The sequence below is a fragment of the Geotrypetes seraphini genome, chromosome 1 (assembly GCF_902459505.1).
Source record: "Geotrypetes seraphini chromosome 1, aGeoSer1.1, whole genome shotgun sequence".
Taxonomy (NCBI): domain Eukaryota; kingdom Metazoa; phylum Chordata; class Amphibia; order Gymnophiona; family Dermophiidae; genus Geotrypetes; species Geotrypetes seraphini.
Window position 1 is genome coordinate 227,722,394 of NC_047084.1, and position 17,895 is coordinate 227,740,288.

General features: G+C 40.6%; 1 protein-coding gene across 1 annotated transcript in view; it reads left to right on the top strand.

Moving 5' to 3' along the window:
• The window catches only part of RELL1 (RELT like 1), a 74,679-nt gene that overhangs the window by 27,987 nt on the left and 28,797 nt on the right, over positions 1-17,895 (top strand). The window contains 1 exon segment of the mRNA XM_033959047.1: positions 15,208-15,426. Within this exon segment, the coding sequence (XP_033814938.1) occupies positions 15,208-15,426 (219 nt within the window).

The following is a 17,895-nucleotide window of genomic DNA, read 5'->3' on the forward strand; positions in this document are numbered from 1 at the left end:
TATCTTGTTGGATTGTCAAATCCTGTGGCTCTGCAGGCTTGCAATTCCAATGACTATCAGTGAATAAATATATCCTTGGTGCATACAGTGCAAATGTGCAAAATTAGGGGTTTTCGCGACTCCCCAAGTTGAACTTTCAACTGAGCACCTTTGCACCATATTTAAATATATTTATGCATTCATACATTATTTTAATATTTATGAGCAAATTTAAAATTAAAAAATTTATTTGTAAGTTTTTATAAAAGAAGCTAGTATTCAATTATAAATACTAAAAAAGTTATAAAACATTTTATGTGTTTAATGTGATATGTGTATGGAGCTGGAAAGGCTACTAGTAATTTAATGCAACAAAAAGGTGGTGTAGATCAGGGGTTCTCAACATAGTCCTTGAGATACATCTAGCCAGTCAGGTTTTCTAGCTATCCACAAGGAACATCCATGAGAGAAATTTGCATGCACTATCTCCATTGTATGCAGATTTATCTCGAGCATATTCATTGTGGATATCCTGTAAACCTGACTGGCTGCATATATCCCAAGGGCTGTGTTGAGAACTCTTAGGACTAGATTCACTAAACTTACCGATTCTGTAACGATGGTCGCAAAACCAGTTTTACTGGTTTTGCGATCGTTCCTGTTCCCTGACCCGATTCATTAAACTGCTGTCCAATGCATCTCCTATTCGATCTGATCCATCCATGCAAATGAGTAAAAACCTCATGCAAAATAGCCAAGTGCTAGATTCACTAACAATTGCTTGGCTATTTTGCATTGGATGATGCACGGAGAGGGGCTTAAGGCCCTGATTGGCTCAAGCGGATTTGCACCTCTGTGCAAATCATTTGCATGCAAAAAAAGATAGTAAATCAATCGCTGTTTAAAAATCAGCCAGAGAATTGGCCAACAACGATTAAGTCACTATCTTTAGTGAATCTGGGCCCAAGTCTACACCACCTTTTTTATTGCATTAAATCATGTGGTTGCTATCTTTGCAGTTGCATTCTGTATCTGTATCATACAGTGACAATGGCAGATTTAAGGTATGTGATACCCGGCTCCGATCTCTCTTTTTTTTTTTTTTTAACCCCATTCCCCCATTACAAAAAATATTTTTAGTAATTTATTTATTTTTATATCCCGTCCTCCCCAGAGCTCAGAATGGGTTACAGTTTAACATTCACTGTGTTATAATATAACATTATATAGGGTTGCAACCTCTCCCAACACCACGCTGGCACTGTGGTATAAACAAAAAACACTTTTCCTTTCTCTTTTAGGTCCTAGCTCATGCTTGCTGTCTAACACCAGCTCTGACAGGATACACATTTCAAGTCTAACATATTGTAATCACAAAATAGAAAATAAAATTATTTTTTCTACCTTTCGTTGTCTGGTCATGTTATTATTAAAATCATGTTGGTCCCAGGCTCTGATTTCTGTTTTTTTGGTTAACTCACTCACTAGGGTCTCCTGCCCATTTGGCTGTTTCTTCTTTCTCTGTGCTCACTATCTTCTGTCTCTGTACCTTCCCTTCCACTGCCATATACAATATTTCTTTCCCACTGTCTACCATTTCTCTCTCTCTCTCTCTGCCTTATGCCCTGGGTCAAACCTCTCTATTCCCTTCCATGCAACATCTCTCCCTTCCTTCCCTCCATTATCATGTGTAACATTTCTTTCTCTCTCCATGCAACATCTCTCCCTGCCCTCCACCCTATGTCCAACATTTCTCCTTCTCTTTTCTCCATGCATGTCTCCTTTCCCTCCACCATATGCAGGATTTTTCTCCCTCTCTACCTCTTTGTTGCATCTCTCCCTTCATCTCCTCCACCCCATGTCCACCAATTCTTCCTGTCTCCTCTCCCCCCACAGCTTTCTATTCCATTCCATGCTATCCATCCTGTGCAGCACTTCCCGATCAAATCCCCCCCCCAAATGAGACCTCAACTTTTGGGTCTCCTAAAGCAGCAGCAGTGGTGGCAGAGACTCGGAGACAGGTTGTGAACAGCCTGCTTATAGCCTGCCCACCAGGGCTTCCTTCTGCTGCATCATCAGTGATGTGGCAGAGGGAAGGCCCCTGCAGGGCAGGCCAGGAGCAGCATGTTCACTTCCTGTCTCTGCCCGCTGGCATGCGCCACTGCTGCTGTTACTTTAGGAGACCCGGACAAAACCTGGATGTGTCAGGAAACTGAAGGACTCGCTAAATCAGTGAGTCTGATTTTTTTTTTTTTTAATTGATTCACCGAAGTGAATCAGGCAGCACTACTTACTCCTGCCGCAGTGAAGTTCACAGACTATGACGCCGACCCCGGGAGCACCCCCCTTATGGTCTGGGGTTCTCCATGCTGGCCCTTGACAATCACAACCAGACCTGGTTTATAACGTCATCAAAAAGTATGCGTTAGTGATGTTATTTAAAGTCAACTTTCATCATAAAATAGAGAAGGTTTATTTTTCCTACAGGTGTTATTGCTGGCCTGGCAGGACATTTTTTAAAGAATTAGTCATTGCCAGTTTCAGTGCTGTACCATGACATTCCTCCCACAGAAGGGTAACATTAATTTAACTGATTCATATTAAAACATTTTATGAGCACACTTATGACACATTTCATAAGCTGTACAACATTTATTGTGATACAGAAGATATACAGAGGTATGTGCAATGTTTTTCTTCCTGTTTTGTGTGCTGAGGAAAATTCCCAGCAGGGAACAGACAGTATGTCCCAGTGCATTTTCCATGGTTTGTAATCTGTTAATATTTGCTGTATCCTTTTTTGAGCCAGTGTTGTGTTTCAGAGCCATTGTTGACCTCCAGCTGAGAACTTAGCATAGCCTCAATTTAAGCTAACTGCATAGGTATAAAGGTACTGGAGAGGGATGTAGGGGAGGTTTTGCTTGATAAGTAATCATTTTTACCAGTTGCTGTTCAGACAATAGCTTATTTTATCTCCTAGCAGGAAGTAGAAAATGAGTTGACCTTGCTCACTGTTCCACTGTTGCAGAATATTTCCAACAGCAGCAACTGCCTCATTCTAATGCAAAATTTCTGGAGAACTGTTTGGGCCTAAAATGTGTTTATCCAGCTTAGAAGATGTGCTAATTTGATTGGACAAATGGCCCTTTTTATGATGATGATGATAGTTTTGGTTCTGTTTAAGCAAAGATTAGAGCATTCATTTGGTGGTTCTGGCTATGAGATGAAGGGTTGCTTTTTATATATAAATCTTTATTCATTTTCCATTCGAAAACAGTGCATTAAAATATACATACAATTGACTTCAAGATAGCACTTACAGTCGATAAAAGAAATACTACAAAACATTTCCCCCCCCACCCTAATTCAAGAACAAAAACAAAGTGCATTAATTCATACATACAATTAAAATATAAACAGCACTTTCATTTGGTCAGTGAATACAACAAAATACAATACCCCCCTCCCTGGATGTGCAAATCAAATAGGAAATAAGGGGATAATCCAGCTAATCAGTGTTAACAGAATTTGTCAGTGGACCCCACGTTAATTTAAATAGCTTATTATTACCCAAAATTTCTGAATTTTTTCATAGTTATAACATAAACATAAAGAATCTCACCAAAAGGAGAAATTAAAGTCCCAATTTTTCCAGTTCTTGGTGACCATTTGCATGGCTATCCCAGTCATTATGGCAAATAGTCTGCTTTTATATCTATCTAATGGAGACTTAGGTGACAACAATGTGCCACAGATAACCACCTCATAAGATAACAGAATCGAAGACTCCAGTATCAAATTGATTTGTCCTCGTATTGCTTTCCAAAATTTGAGTATCAAAGGACAGTAGAACAACAAATGATCCAGTGTCCCTATTTCAAGATGACAGTGCCAACATCTATTAGATTTTGAACTGTCTAACTTCTGCAAACGAACTGGGGTCCAAAAAACTCTATGTACCAGAAAAAAACAAGTATGTCTCATAGATGCTGACGCTATACACCTCATCCTCCAAGTCCAAATCCGTGGCCATTGAGTAGCAGAAATCTCCTGCTTTATCTTAATGCTCCAAATGTCTTTTAGACTAGTTTTAGGCTTCTTATTCAAATATTCAGATATTAATTTATACCATTTGGCAGCCTGATGCCCTAGTCTGGAAGCATAGGCCTGACAAGCTATACTGAGTGGTTAAATTTTGCCATTCAGGGAACCCTTTCTGAATGGCCTGTTTCAACTGCAACCATTTATAAGCTTGAGACTTTGAAATGCCAAATGATTGTTGCAGTTGTAATAAATTTAGCATTTTCCCATTGGAGATCACATCATCTAAAATACGTATACGGTACCTGCCTGCAGCCAGTGCTTCCAGGGGATCTTAGACTCACCAATTTGAATCTTGGAGTTCAGCCATAAGGATTGACACGAGGATTGTTGTACTGGTATAGATGTTAAATTGTTAATGAATTTAAATGTATTCCATGTGGCAAAAAGAATACTCTTGTCATTGTATATTCGGGGCAACTTGATACTCAAAATGTGACTCAACTGTAATGGAGACATAAGGTGCCTTTCTAAAATAAGCCAGTAAGGAAGATGCTCCATGAATTCAGGAAGGATCCAGTACATACTCTGACGCATAATGAAAGCTTGATGATATCTATAAAAATTTGGAAAATTTACACCCCCCCCACCCCGCTGATTGTGGTTTTTGCAAAGATACTAAGTCTATTCTAGCAGATTTACCCAGCCAAATAAACTTTGTAAGGATCCCATTCAATTTTTTATAAAAGGACTCTTGGAGATAAACCGTCAACATAATCATTTGGTAGCAAACTACAGGCAAAATCATCATTTTGATGATTTGGACTCTCCCCCACCAAGAAAGATGTAATGATATGAAGGTTCAGTGAAGACTTCTTTATACTAACTGTAAACAAAACAGTGTAATGGAGACTAAAATTATATTCAGTTTTTTAAGCCCGTCCTCCCAAAGGAGCTGAGAACAGGTTACAAATCAGGTACTCGAGCATTTTCCCTATCTATCCCAGTGGGCTCGCAGTCTAATGTACTTAGGGCAGTGGAGGATTAAGTGACTTGCCCAGTTACAAGGAGCAGTGTGGAGTTTTAACCCACAACCTAAGGGCGCTGAGGCTATAGCTCTAACCACTACGCCACACTCTCCTGTATGCCTTTTGTTTCATCTAAGCGTGTTCTTGAACAATGGAACTCTCTCAATCAAAAATAGTAACCGTACTCAAACTCATAAACTGGGCCAACAATGAAACTAAGGAGTAGAACCTGCTCAAAAATAGAGACGAAGACTTAATTTCTCAAGTGCCCAAGGTCAGCAACCAGAGCAAATCATGGTTGTTGAACCAGTGACTGGGCTATCATCGAATATTGTCTTATTTTCTCTGAGCCTTTTTTTTTTTGTTGTTGTATATAGTTTATACTGTTGTTTGTTTTATAGTAAATTTGTTTTTACTCTAATTAATGCTGTAAACGTGTGGTACTTAGCTCGGGTTAAAGAAAACACCCGACAAACTTCCCACACCCGGTTCACAGACGGAAGATCTCCGTTTCGCTCTTGTGAAATTAGTAAGAGCTTCTTCAGAACAGCATGTTGTTTAGTTTCAATACTAAAATGAAACAGATAAAACCATCTTTATTTCATTTATTCTTTATTTCTTTTATTTTGAAATAAAGATGGTTTTATCTGTTTCATTTTAGTATTGAAGCTAAACAACATGCTGTTCTGAAGAAGCTCTTACTAATTTCACAAGAGCGAAATGGAGATCTTCCGTCTGTGAACCGGGTGTGGGAAGTTTGTCGGGTGTTTTCTTTAACCCGAGCTAAGTACCACACGTTTACAGCATTAATTAGAGTAAAAACAAATTTACTATAAAACAAACAACAGTATAAACTATATACAACAAAAAAAAGGCTCATAGAGAAAATAAGACAATATTCGATGATAGCCCAGTCACTGGTTCAACAACCATGATTTGCTCTAGTTGCTGACCTTGGGCACTTGAGAAATTAAGTCTTCGTCTCTATTTTTGAGCAGGTTCTACTCCTTAGTTTCATTGTTGGCCCAGTTTATGAGCTTGAACAATGGAAACCAGTTTTCAGTTTCCTTCTCTGATCGCATAAATTAAACTTATGGATAATGCTAAGATTCTCTTCTATTGAATTTCCTAGTAGAAAAATGACTTATTTTCAATTTCTCACTGAGATACAGTTTCATAGCCTGTGTTTTTCTTCGTTTTTGTTTAAAGCTTTTGGACCGCAGTCTTGGCTATCCTCTTTCACCCAGTCATTGTGGGACCACACACTTCCTGTCCTGCAGAAATATGTTTGCCTGCGCAGGTGTGCCAAAAATAATTAAAATAAACCATGTAGTGAAATGCCAGTTTGGCTGGCATTCCAGTTGCTTTAGTGCTAGAGAATTGGGATAACTGGCATATTAAATGGCAATGCCTGTTCCACAGGCATGCTGATAATGGGGCTTTTTCTCATTTGTATGTTCTACAAAAGTAATTTCTTTCTACTTCTCTCTTCATAATTTGAACACATAGAACATCTTGTAAGCGTTAAAGTCAAGTGACTAATCAAATCAAGTACATATATGTAACAATAGAATATACAGTAAACAAAATATCATTAATAAAGCAGAATACTGCAGGAACCTACATATAATCTTCTCCACTATCCTTTCAAAGTCTCTGTGATCTTTACAAGAGGATAACTTTTAATGTTGGTTGTCTTAGGTCTTTGATTTTATCCAAGATAGAATGTAGGGAAGAGAATGTCCAGAGGTGTTAGAGTAGAGTAGCTTGCTTCAGAGGATTGAAATGTTTCATACGGTATGTGTTAGTCTTCATGGATTTCTTGAATAGAAGAGTTTTTATTTCTTTTCTGAAAGTTTTGTAGTCTGGGGTTGCGACTAGTAGATTGGAGAGTTGGTGGTCTAGTTTTGCTGCCTGTGTGGCTAGAATCTTGAAATTTTAAATTAAAGGGAGTTATCTTAAAAGTGTTCTTCTGATACAAGGATATAGGAATCTGGACTCTAGGTGATTATCTTCTGGTCACAAAATGATTGCAGAATGATGTCATACACGTCTTTCATCTCTGCCTCTTTCCTTAACCTGCTGCACTGCCACCTTCAGTTTTTCCTTCTGCAAGTGAATTGAGAAGGTGTCTTTCTGATTAGTTTTCTTATTTTGTGGTTCTTTTCTTCAGAGGGAGATTTACCCTCAGAGTGCTCCCCTCCCCCCAAAGAGGAGCCTTCCTCTGAACCAGGGAGACCAGTCAAAGAAGGACTGGGAATACTGGAGATCAGACTCCATGCCATTATGGTTTGTTTTTGTTTATAGCCCACTTTGTACAAAGTGGGTTCCAAAGAAGCAAACATAATAAAATACACAGAGACATACACTAAAAATACATAACCATACAAATTAAATACCATATTGTCTCAGTGTGAATTAAGGAGGATTCTGGTTTCCTAACAGGGACTGGAAGTCAAGAGGCAGTGGTGGCCCTTGCCCAGGAGAGGACTTCTTGGTATTTCATCTTCTCAAGTCGACAACTGTGTTACACATCATTACCGATGCATTGCAGGAGTTGAAACTGGAACCTCAGCAGCTGATTTCATAGTGCTCAATCATGAATGGCACTAATTTCTCATTCCACGTTTTTTTCCTGTTCATCCAAACATCATTGTGCTAGTTACGGAGCAATGGGAGATTCCAGAGGAGTCCTTACAAGTAGCTAAGACTATGTCTAGGCTTTACCCCATAGAAACATAGAAATAGATGGCAGATAAGGGCCACGGCCCATCCAGTCTGCCCACCTCAAAGACCCTCCCCTACCTTTCTTTGTGAATAGATCCCACGTGTCTGTCCCATTTGGCCTTAAAATCAGGCACACTGCTGGCCTCAATAACCTGAAGTGGAAGACTATTCCAACGATCAACCACCCTTTCAGTGAAAAATAATTTCCTGGTGTCCCCATGTAGTTTTCCGCCCCTAATTTTCCACAGATGCCCCCTTGTTGCCGCTGGACCCTTGAAGAAGAAGATATCTTCTTCCATCTCGATGCGGCCCGTGAGATGTTTGAATTTCTCGATCATGTCACCCCTCTCTCTGCGCTCCTCAAGTGAGTATAGCTGTAATTTATCCAGCCTTTCTTCGTACGGGAGATCCTTGAGTCCCGAGACCATCCGTGTGGCCATTCTCTGGACCGATTCCAGTCTCAGCACATCCTTGCGATAATGCGGCCTCCAGAATTGCACACAGTATTCCAGGTGGGGCCTCACCATTGATCTATACAATGGCATAATGACTTCCGGCTGACGAAACCCCTCCATATGCAACCTATGATTTTTCTTGCCTTGGATGAAGCTTGCTCCACTTGATTGGCAGCTTTCATGTCCTCACTGACGATCACCCCTAAGTCTCGTTCTGCTACCGTTCTTGTTAGGATCTCTCCATTAAGGGTGTAAATCTTACATGGGTTATGGCCGCCCAGGTGCATAACTTTGCATTTTTTGGCATTGAAGCTGAGTTGCCAGTTCCTAGACCAGCGCTCCAGGAGGAGCAGGTCGTGCATCATGTCAGGCATTGAATCTTCGTCCGTTGTGTTGATGCCCACAACATTGCCCAGTTTGGCGTCGTCGGCAAATAATGTCATTCTACCTTGCAGTCCTTCTGTTAAGTCACTTATAAAGATGTTGAATAGGATCGGGCCCAGGACCGAGCCCTGCGGCACCCCCACTGATCACCTCCGTCATTTCTGAGGGAGTGCCGTTCACCACCACCCTCTGAAGTCTACCTCCAAGCCAGTTCCCAACCCATTTCGTCAATATATCGCCCAATCCCATAGAACTCATCTTGCTTAGTAACCTGCGGTGTGGTACGCTATCGAATGCTTTGCTGAAGTCCAGGTACACGATGTCCAGGGACTCCCCAACATCCAGCTTCCCCGTCACCCAGTCAAAGAAGCTGATTAGGTTGGATTGGCATGATCTCCCCTTAGTAAATCCGTGTTGATGGGGATCCCGTAGATTCTCCTCATCTAGGATCGTATCCAATTGATGTTTGATTAGAGTTTCCATTAGTTTGCTCACTATTGATGTGAGACTCACCGGTCTGTAGTTTGCCGTCTCCATCTTGGAGCCTTTCTTGTGGAGTGGAATAACGTTAGCCGTCTTCCAGTCCGTCGGGACGCTGCCTATACTGAGGGAGAGGTTGAAGAGTGCGGACAGTGGCTCCGCCAAGACCTCACTCAACTCCCTAAGCACCCTGGGGTGTAGGTTGTCAGGCCCCATTGCCTTGTTAACCTTGAGTTTTGACAGCTCACCGTAGACACTGCTGGGCGTAAACTTGAAGTTACTAAACGGGTCAATTGAGTCAACCCTTGTCTGTACCTGAGGGCCAAGCCCCGGTGCTTCTCTGGTGAATACTGAGCAGAAGTATTCATTAAGCAGCTGTGCTTTTTCTGAATCTTTTTCCACATAGCCTCCGTCTGGTTTCTTAAGACGTACGATCCCGCCTGAGTTTTTACTTCTGTCACTGATATATCTGAAGAAGGATTTATCTCCCTTCTTGATGTTCTTAGCTAGAGATTCCTCCATGTGGAATTTAGCCTCTCTGACAGCTGTTTTGACGGCCTTTGACTTGGTCAGGTAGTCTGCTCTAGTCCTGTTTCCCCGATTGTTTGTAAGAGATGAATGCTTTTTTCTTCTCCTTGATGAGGTCAGAGATCTCCTCAGTGAACCACTGCGGCTTATTGTTCCTCCGCCGTTTACTTATTAATTTAACATAGCGGTTTGTCGCTTCTTGTATGGTAGCTTTCAAAGTTGACCACATCTCTTCCACGCTATCGGTTTCTGCTTGGCTATGTAGCGCCTGGTGGACAAAGGAACCTATGTCTTGGAAGTTCGTGTCCCTGAAATTGAGGACCTTGGTCAGTGTGGTAGTTTTAGTGAAACCTTTCTTAAGATTGAACCATACCATGTTGTGGTCACTGGAGTGTCGCCCACTGAGACCCTTGTGACACTTTCTCCATTGGTAAGTAAAAGGTCCAGAATTGCCTGATCCCTTGTTGGGTCCAACACCAGTTGCCTGAGACCAGCTCCCTTCATAGAGTTTAATATCCTCCTGCTGCTGCCGGAAGCAGAGGTAAGTGTATCCCAATCCACATCAGGCATGTTGAAGTCACCTAACAATACTGTGTCCCCACGCAAGGTGATATTTTCTATATCTCCTATAATTTCTAAATCCAGGTCACCCTTTTGTTTTGGGGGGTCTATAGATTACGCCAAGATACAGGCATTTGTCCTTCCCTCTGGCCATATTAACCCAAAGGGATTCCCCAGTGTATTGGACATCTGTGTCCTTAATTCTTGTGACCTTAATGTCATCTTTAGTATATAATGCTACTCCTGCTCCCATTCTGCCCTCCCTGTCCCGGCGAAGCAAATTGTAACCCGGTATGACCATGTCCCACCCGTGGGAGTCTGTGAGCCAGGTCTCAGATATCGCCACCACATCCAGGTCGGCATTCCTTATTTCTGTTTCCAATTCCAGGATCTTGTTTCCCAAACTGTATGCGTTGACGTACATAGCCCTCCATGCTGTATTTTTGTTACATCTCAGTCGGGGTATTCCCGTTTGAACTTCTTGAATTCCTTTAGCATTTTTTGTGCTCTCTGCAGACCCAGAACTATAATGTGTACACCCCCTAGTCCCTGAATTACAATGTGACCCATGATGCTGATGTGAACCTACCCCCGGTTCGAAAGTGTGTGTACTCGCCCCTGACCCAGAAATTTGGTGACTACCTACCTCAGACTCTAAAAAGTATTGGCAGTTTAGTTCGCCAGGTATGTAGTTTGTGCCTGTACCCTCCCCCGACTTACCTAGTTTAAAGCTCTGTGAAGTAAGCGGGCTAGACGGTGTCCAAGAACATTCTTCCCTCTTCTGGTCAGGTGCCTGAATTTCAACAGCTATTTGTTAACCAAAAGTGGTTTCAATAGGCTCAAGTTATAAAATGTACCTCCTTTCCTAGTGAAGGAGGTGTGATGTTAAAGAATGTGCAGGACCACAAAGTGGATGTGGTTCTAAAAAAGAAGAAAACTCCAAATGAAATCCATGAATATATGATGCAAACATATGGCCATCATACTCCACAGTGAAGAAGTGGTGTGCAAACTATCAGCGTGGAGATTTCAAGACTGAAGATGCAGCACGTTCTGGGAGGCCTCAAACGGTGTCAGCTCCTGAAATTGTTGTCCACGTCCATGACCTAATTTTGGCAGATAGGTGAATATCAGCTAAAACAAGTGCTGAGACACTATAGATATCCAGGGAATGTATTGGGTGTATAATCCACAAGCAGCTGTCGGCCAAATGGGTGGCCAAATGTTTGAATGTTGATGAGAAATAACGTCGAGTGGATTCTTCCAAGTTGATTTTACAGCATTTTCAGCGAGCAGGTGCCAACTTTTTGGAATGACTAGTTACTGTTGATGAAACATGGTTATACCACTATAATCCTGAGACAAAACAGTCCATGTAATGACAGCACTCAGGTTCTCCAAGGCCAAGGAAATTCAAGACCCAAAAGTCATCAGGAAAGGTCATGGTCCCAGTGCTTTGGGATCAGGAAGGCGTTGTAATGACTGACTATATCTTTCAAGGGCCCAAAGAGTTAATGCAGCATAGTACTGTAACTTGCTGTGCCAATTAAAGGATACATTGAAAGAAAAAGAGGGAAGCTGCAGAAAGGAGTTCTCTCTTTGCAAGACAATGCACCACCTGCTCACAAGGCTGTCAAAACAATGAATGTTTTGATGCATTTGGGGATTCAGTGCATTGACCATCTACCCTACTCATCGGATCTTGTTTCATCTGACTATTTTCTGTTTCCAAACCTTAAAAAGATTTGAAAGGGTAACAGTTTTTGAGTGAGTTTGATTCGTACACGCTAGCTCCGAGTAACTCTCTCGAATTTTGAATTTGAAACTTTGGACCGTCTAACTGTGATATCTGGTTGTCGGTTTTTTCCACCGGATCATTAGATTATATGATTTGGCATCCTGCTCCTGATGAAGACACGAAACGGAGCTCTGTCGAGTGGTGATGAATGACGATGAATGATGATATGTTTTTGGTGTGAGTGGTATCGTGAGTGTAAATGTGTGGGGTTGGTAATAGTCTGAGCCCCTGGTTATATGTGTAGTAAATTGGTATAGTAATGATGCTTTATTAGTCACTAGAGTTGGGTTATATGAGTGACATTTATATACTTTTTATATTTGCACTGGAATGTTGGAAATTCAATTGGTATTTGAGTCATTGCACCTTATTTCAATGAGAAAGATTTTGCTGCTACTTTAGATAGAAATTTCTGTATTGGTGCTGGCACTGGCACTTTTCATGGGTATATAATTTTGCACATTTTAGGAGTATACAATTTTGCAATTTTTATGAGCATAGTATATATTTTTCAGTGTACTGTAGTCATCTGTTCCTCAGGGTTTGGGCAGTTTTGCACATTTAGCATAATTTTGCACATTACAATCCTTTTAATGGATCCTTATATTTATTTAGATTAACTTTTAGATGTTAAATATTAATGAATTTAAATGTTTTAGTATTTATTAAATTTGAGGTTCAAAATTAAGCTTGTGTAATTCATTAGCCACCATCCACATATTTTCCTAAAGTTTTTATAACTGTTTATATTTATGATGTTGGTTTAGTCTGTGATGGGGTATTTGTTTGTTATGTCCTTATATTCCCCTTGTTCCTGAACCATAAGCCTGTATTTTTTCACTTGTTATGAATGATTTTGTTTATAGAAGATGGTCATAGATTTGATGATGTATGAGGCTATTCTCATTTAGACGTATGTCTGGTGCTAGTCACCTATGAGACTTAGCCTGAGCCAAAAGGTTTCCACGATTCATGGTGGGCTCATACTGATATCTTTGACCTCAATTTCATTATTGCTCTTGTATTTAGCACAGTTACAGACTTCTGGCTCAGGCACAGGGGGATTTAGCCAATTTTAGGAATAGTTTGATACTTAAATAAGTTAGTCATGTGACTCAAAATTTACAAAAACTAAGGCTTAGTCTAATAACTAAAGATCCCATCCAGATCTGGTGATTGTTGAAATTTTTGGTGTCCACACGAACCCGCAAACCCCATAACATCTTGCTTTGTGAAAGTCAACTTCAGTACAAAACAAAAAATGGTCCCATTACAATGATTCTTTAAGAAGTGAGAGAATTTTTGTTTCAATTCAGCTCATTAATAAGGTTCTTGTTCTCCCTTGCTACCATCTTTTATTTTCTTTGTATTATTTCAGCTATTGTATTGCTTTCTCCCCCTTTAATTGAGGTCTAATGTTACAATCCAGTAAAATTTTATATTTTGGTCTAATGTTTTGCCTTTATGATGAGAAAAGAAACTTTTTGTTTTGTTCTTGTGTTTCTAATGTATACTTTTCTTATTGATTATTGCCTCATCTTAAAAATTTGAACTGGTATTGTATTTTTTCTTTGTCTTGACTAATATTATGTCAATACTATAAAATGAAAATAAAGAATTACAAAAAAAAAAAAAGAAGTGGGGGTGGGGGTGGGATGTAGGCAGGCCAGGGCCAGGGAGGCCCAGTGTACTTGTGTGCCTAGGGGCCCTCGAAGAATTAATCTTGACCTGCTTGCAGGCCCTATTATGCAGTTCTCTAGTGCCTTCTGGTAGAGGAGCCTCTTCTACTGTCCAGGGACCAAAGAAATGGAAAATTTGGATCCCTTCTGAAAGGAGGTATTTAGAGAAGTGCAGGTTCTCCCCTGTGGTAGTCTATGCTGCTGCGCTCCAAGAAGTCGTCTGTGTCCCTAGTTTATGTCATAGTCTGGTGTGTCTTTGCATCCTGGTGCAGGGAATGGTCCCTGCCTCCCTGGAGAGCTCAGTTCCTGATGTCTTGGAATTGCTGCAACAAGGCCTGGATCAGGGACTGGCTTGAGCTTCCTGGTGTTCAGGTCGCTGCTTTACCCCGTTTTAAAGGGGAAAATGAAGAGCACCTCTCTGGTCTTGCATAGAGAGGTGACTTGATTCTTGAAGGAGGTGGTTAATCTGCATCCCCAGCTTTGTCCTTTCTTTACTTTTATTGGACCTCAATTCACTCTCACTCTCTCTCACTCTCACTCTCTCATTCACTCTCTCTCTCATTCACTCTCTCTCTCATTCACTCTCTCTCTCATTCACTCTCTCTCTCACTATCTCTCTCACACTCACTCACTATCTTACTCACTCTCACTCACTCACTCACTTTGCTTGAGCATTTAATTGATATTAGAACTCCTTGTTAGCTTTGAGATGGTGGAGCAAGACCTTGAAGAAGGATGATTCTTTTGTTTCTATTTATTTTGATAATAATATTTTGTTTTATTGTAAGCCGCTTAGACCTTCAAACAGATTATAATTTTTTTTTTTTTAAATTCTTTATTTATCAATTTTAAATCATATACAGTATTACAAGAATTAACTCTTGTGACAGCAATACAGCATGAAATTAATCAAGGAAATCTTAATACCATTAAAGGAAAACAAATACAAAAGGTCCTTAGACCTCAATCAATGGAGGAGGAATTTGAATAAGTGAAAAGAAACTTATTAATCATGTAACTAATCAAGAAAAGGCTTAAAAGCAAAAGAATCCTATTTTAACTAATTACTGTTCACAATAACTAACATTTCCTATGGCCAACTTCTTCAGGTCCAAGAAAGCTTGCAGCTGTTCAGGAGAATGAAACGCATATTTAACCCCTAGATATTTAACTAGGCATTTACAGGGGTAGGCTAAAAGAAATGTACCTCCCAAAGACACTGTTTCAGGCCTCATTACAAGAAACAATTTCCTACGTTCCTGTGTCTGTCTAGCTACATCAGGGTATATATAAACTTTTTTCCATAGAGCAACTGTTGTGAAGATCGAAGGATTATAAATATTTTAAATAAAAATAAAATAAAACTGAATGTGCTAAAAACTAGTGTCATCAATGAGTGTTTATGATGGATGCCAGATTTTTCTTTTAAGAGCTAAGAGTTGCACTACTATTTATTGTATGCTAAATTTCAGGTTAAGTATGTATAAATTTGTATGCATCAGTTCATAATTGTAATAAAGTCTCTCTTTGTTTTTGTTTTTTTACAGATGAGTCCTCTATTGATATCTTAGCAAGTCATAAACCAGCAGACCCAGGCAGCAGCGGTGGACATCCAGAATATGTTGCCTTCGTGTTGTTTCCTGTATTTTTCATCATGGGTCTTTTGGGGGTCCTTATATGTCACTTGCTTAAGAAGAAAGGGTACCGCTGTACAACAGAAGCAGAGTCACCTGTTGAAGAGGAAAAGATTGCAGAAGAAAAGATAGGTAGGAAAGCAAGAGTATTTTCCGAAGGCAAAATCAATGTAACTTTTTCCATGCCCTCCTCCCTTTTAGTATTGCTAAATATATATGTTTACTAAATTGGCTATTTAATCTCTTACAGAAATGAAACATTAAAAAGCTGTTAAGTTTTACACATTGTTTTAAATATAGCTTCAGATATTTTCATCAAAGGAGTTGGTTACATATAAAGGGTTTTTTCCCCCATATAGAGTCTGTTCTTCAAGGACAAACATGCATTATATTCTCACATGTGGGCGACATCATCCACAGAACCCAGTATGGACACTGCATTATTACTTTAAATCTTTAGGTAGTGCATGTGCCGGTGCCTTCTTGCCTGATGTTGGCTCATAGGACCATCAGTTCTAAGTTTTTTTTTGCGGAGCTGAGAAACTGTGTCTTTGGTATCTCCTCAATATGGCAAACTTTAAAGACCCTTTTTTTTATACCTTCCTGGTATTTAATTATTTTCTTCATGATTATCATTTTCCAGTATTTTCTTAAAGTTTGGTACATTTCTGTCAATTTTTTTTATTTTTGGCCTTCGGGCCTTTATCATTCCTTTTTTCAACCCAGGTAACGTCTTGGTATACTTTTTACTCAAGTATTAAGCCTTTTGACTTTGCTTTGATCATTTTTCCCTCCATGTTAGAGGGTGCTGAGTAGCTTCAAGAAATGTACTCTGTGACCTAGTGTTCTCAAACTCAAATCCTTTGCAGGGCCACATTTTGGATTTGTAGGTATTTGGAGGTCCGCAGAAAAAATAGTTAATGTCTTAATGACAGTTTTGCATGAGGTAAAACTCCTTTATAGTTTATAAATCTTACCCACCCCCTGAAGGCCTGCATGTTCCCCCCTTCTTTGCAGCATCGTTCTGCTTCCCCCCTGGCCTCCTGGTCTTAGTTTCAGCTAATTACCGCAGCCTGCAGAGAGGATTGCCGGTGCAGTAGCGTTCCTTGCAGGCCGCTATCGGCCTTCACAGCACGTTCCCTCTGCCACAGTCCCATCCCTCATGTGACATCAGGGGCAGGATCACGGCAGAGGGAACGTGCTGCTGAGGACGACAGCAGCCTGCAAGGATCGCTACAGCACCGGCAATCCTCCCTGCAGGCTGCGGTAATTATCTGAAGGTAAGAGCGGGAGGCCGGGGGGGGGTTTGGGGGGGAAGCTGGAAGATGCTGCAAAGAGCAGGTAGCACTAGTACAGACAGCACTAGTACAGAGTGCTGGTGGGCTGCATGTGGTCCCCGGGCCGCAAGTTTGAGAGCACTGAGCTAGTTCATAGCTTCTCCATAGTCACAGATGAGATACACAGAACGGTAATAGTGATGCATTTTATATATTCCCCACCCCCTTCCTTGCCTTGAGGGTGGATTCAAAATTTTAGAACCAATCCCGTTGCAGGGAATAGGTGACCCAACCCCACTAGGAAACAGGCAGAAGACCAGCAAAGATTATTCCTGAATAGAAGATAAAGCATATATGCTGGCAAAGCCTGCAAGATGAGCTTGTGAAAACCTATATCTCCTGTGCTCCAATGTCCTGTGCGCCATTGTCTTGCGCGTTATTGTCTGCGTGCATTTGTCTTGCGCGTAAATGACAGTGTACCGTGCATGTATCTCCAAGAATCAATCAACCCTATCTGCTGTACCATTAATTGTAATTCTTTCCTATCCCTGCGATGATATTTAGCTGTGCTGGTATTATCCGATGGAGGGTAAAGGGCAACATTAAAATCCCCCCTATTATCCATAACCCAGATGGCATACTGGAAAGTTTGTCATGTAACTATATAAAAAGCTTTTTTGTTCTTAATGGGAGCTTAGACTGACACAATATTATAGAAGGTCCCTGCAATTGAAACATGTAGAATCAAAAAACTACCTTCAGGATCAGCATGGTGCTCTAAAGTAGAGGCCCAAACTCTTCCCGATATAAAAATGGCAACTCCCTATACCTTTTTCATAGGATGAGAGGCTAATCTGCAACAAGGAAATTGTTTAGAAGTTAACAAATGCTGATGGTTTTTTCTTTAGATGCATTTCCTGGACTAAACAAATGAAAGCCTCCAATCAAATTGCCTCCTTTAGCACACATTGCCTCTTAAAGGGAGAGTTCAGGCCTCGAGCATTAATAGATAAAACATTCAATGAAGCCATTCACGCATAGAACACAATACCCTGCACACTCTCACCAACAAACCTCAGCCACCATGGATACCTAAACATGTATCTCCAATAATGCCTCCCAACCCAACCTTCAGAAATCCCCCACCCACACCTTCCCCCTCCCCCATTCAAAACGCCTAAAGGCAACAAGGTAAAGAAATGACCCCTCCTCCCACCAGAGGCACAGCCATGAAACATTCATAGACCACTGAAAATAAACACACACGCTCGTGTTATAAAGAAAACTGCTAATATGCAAAATAGAGTCCTAGGTTCTGTAGCCC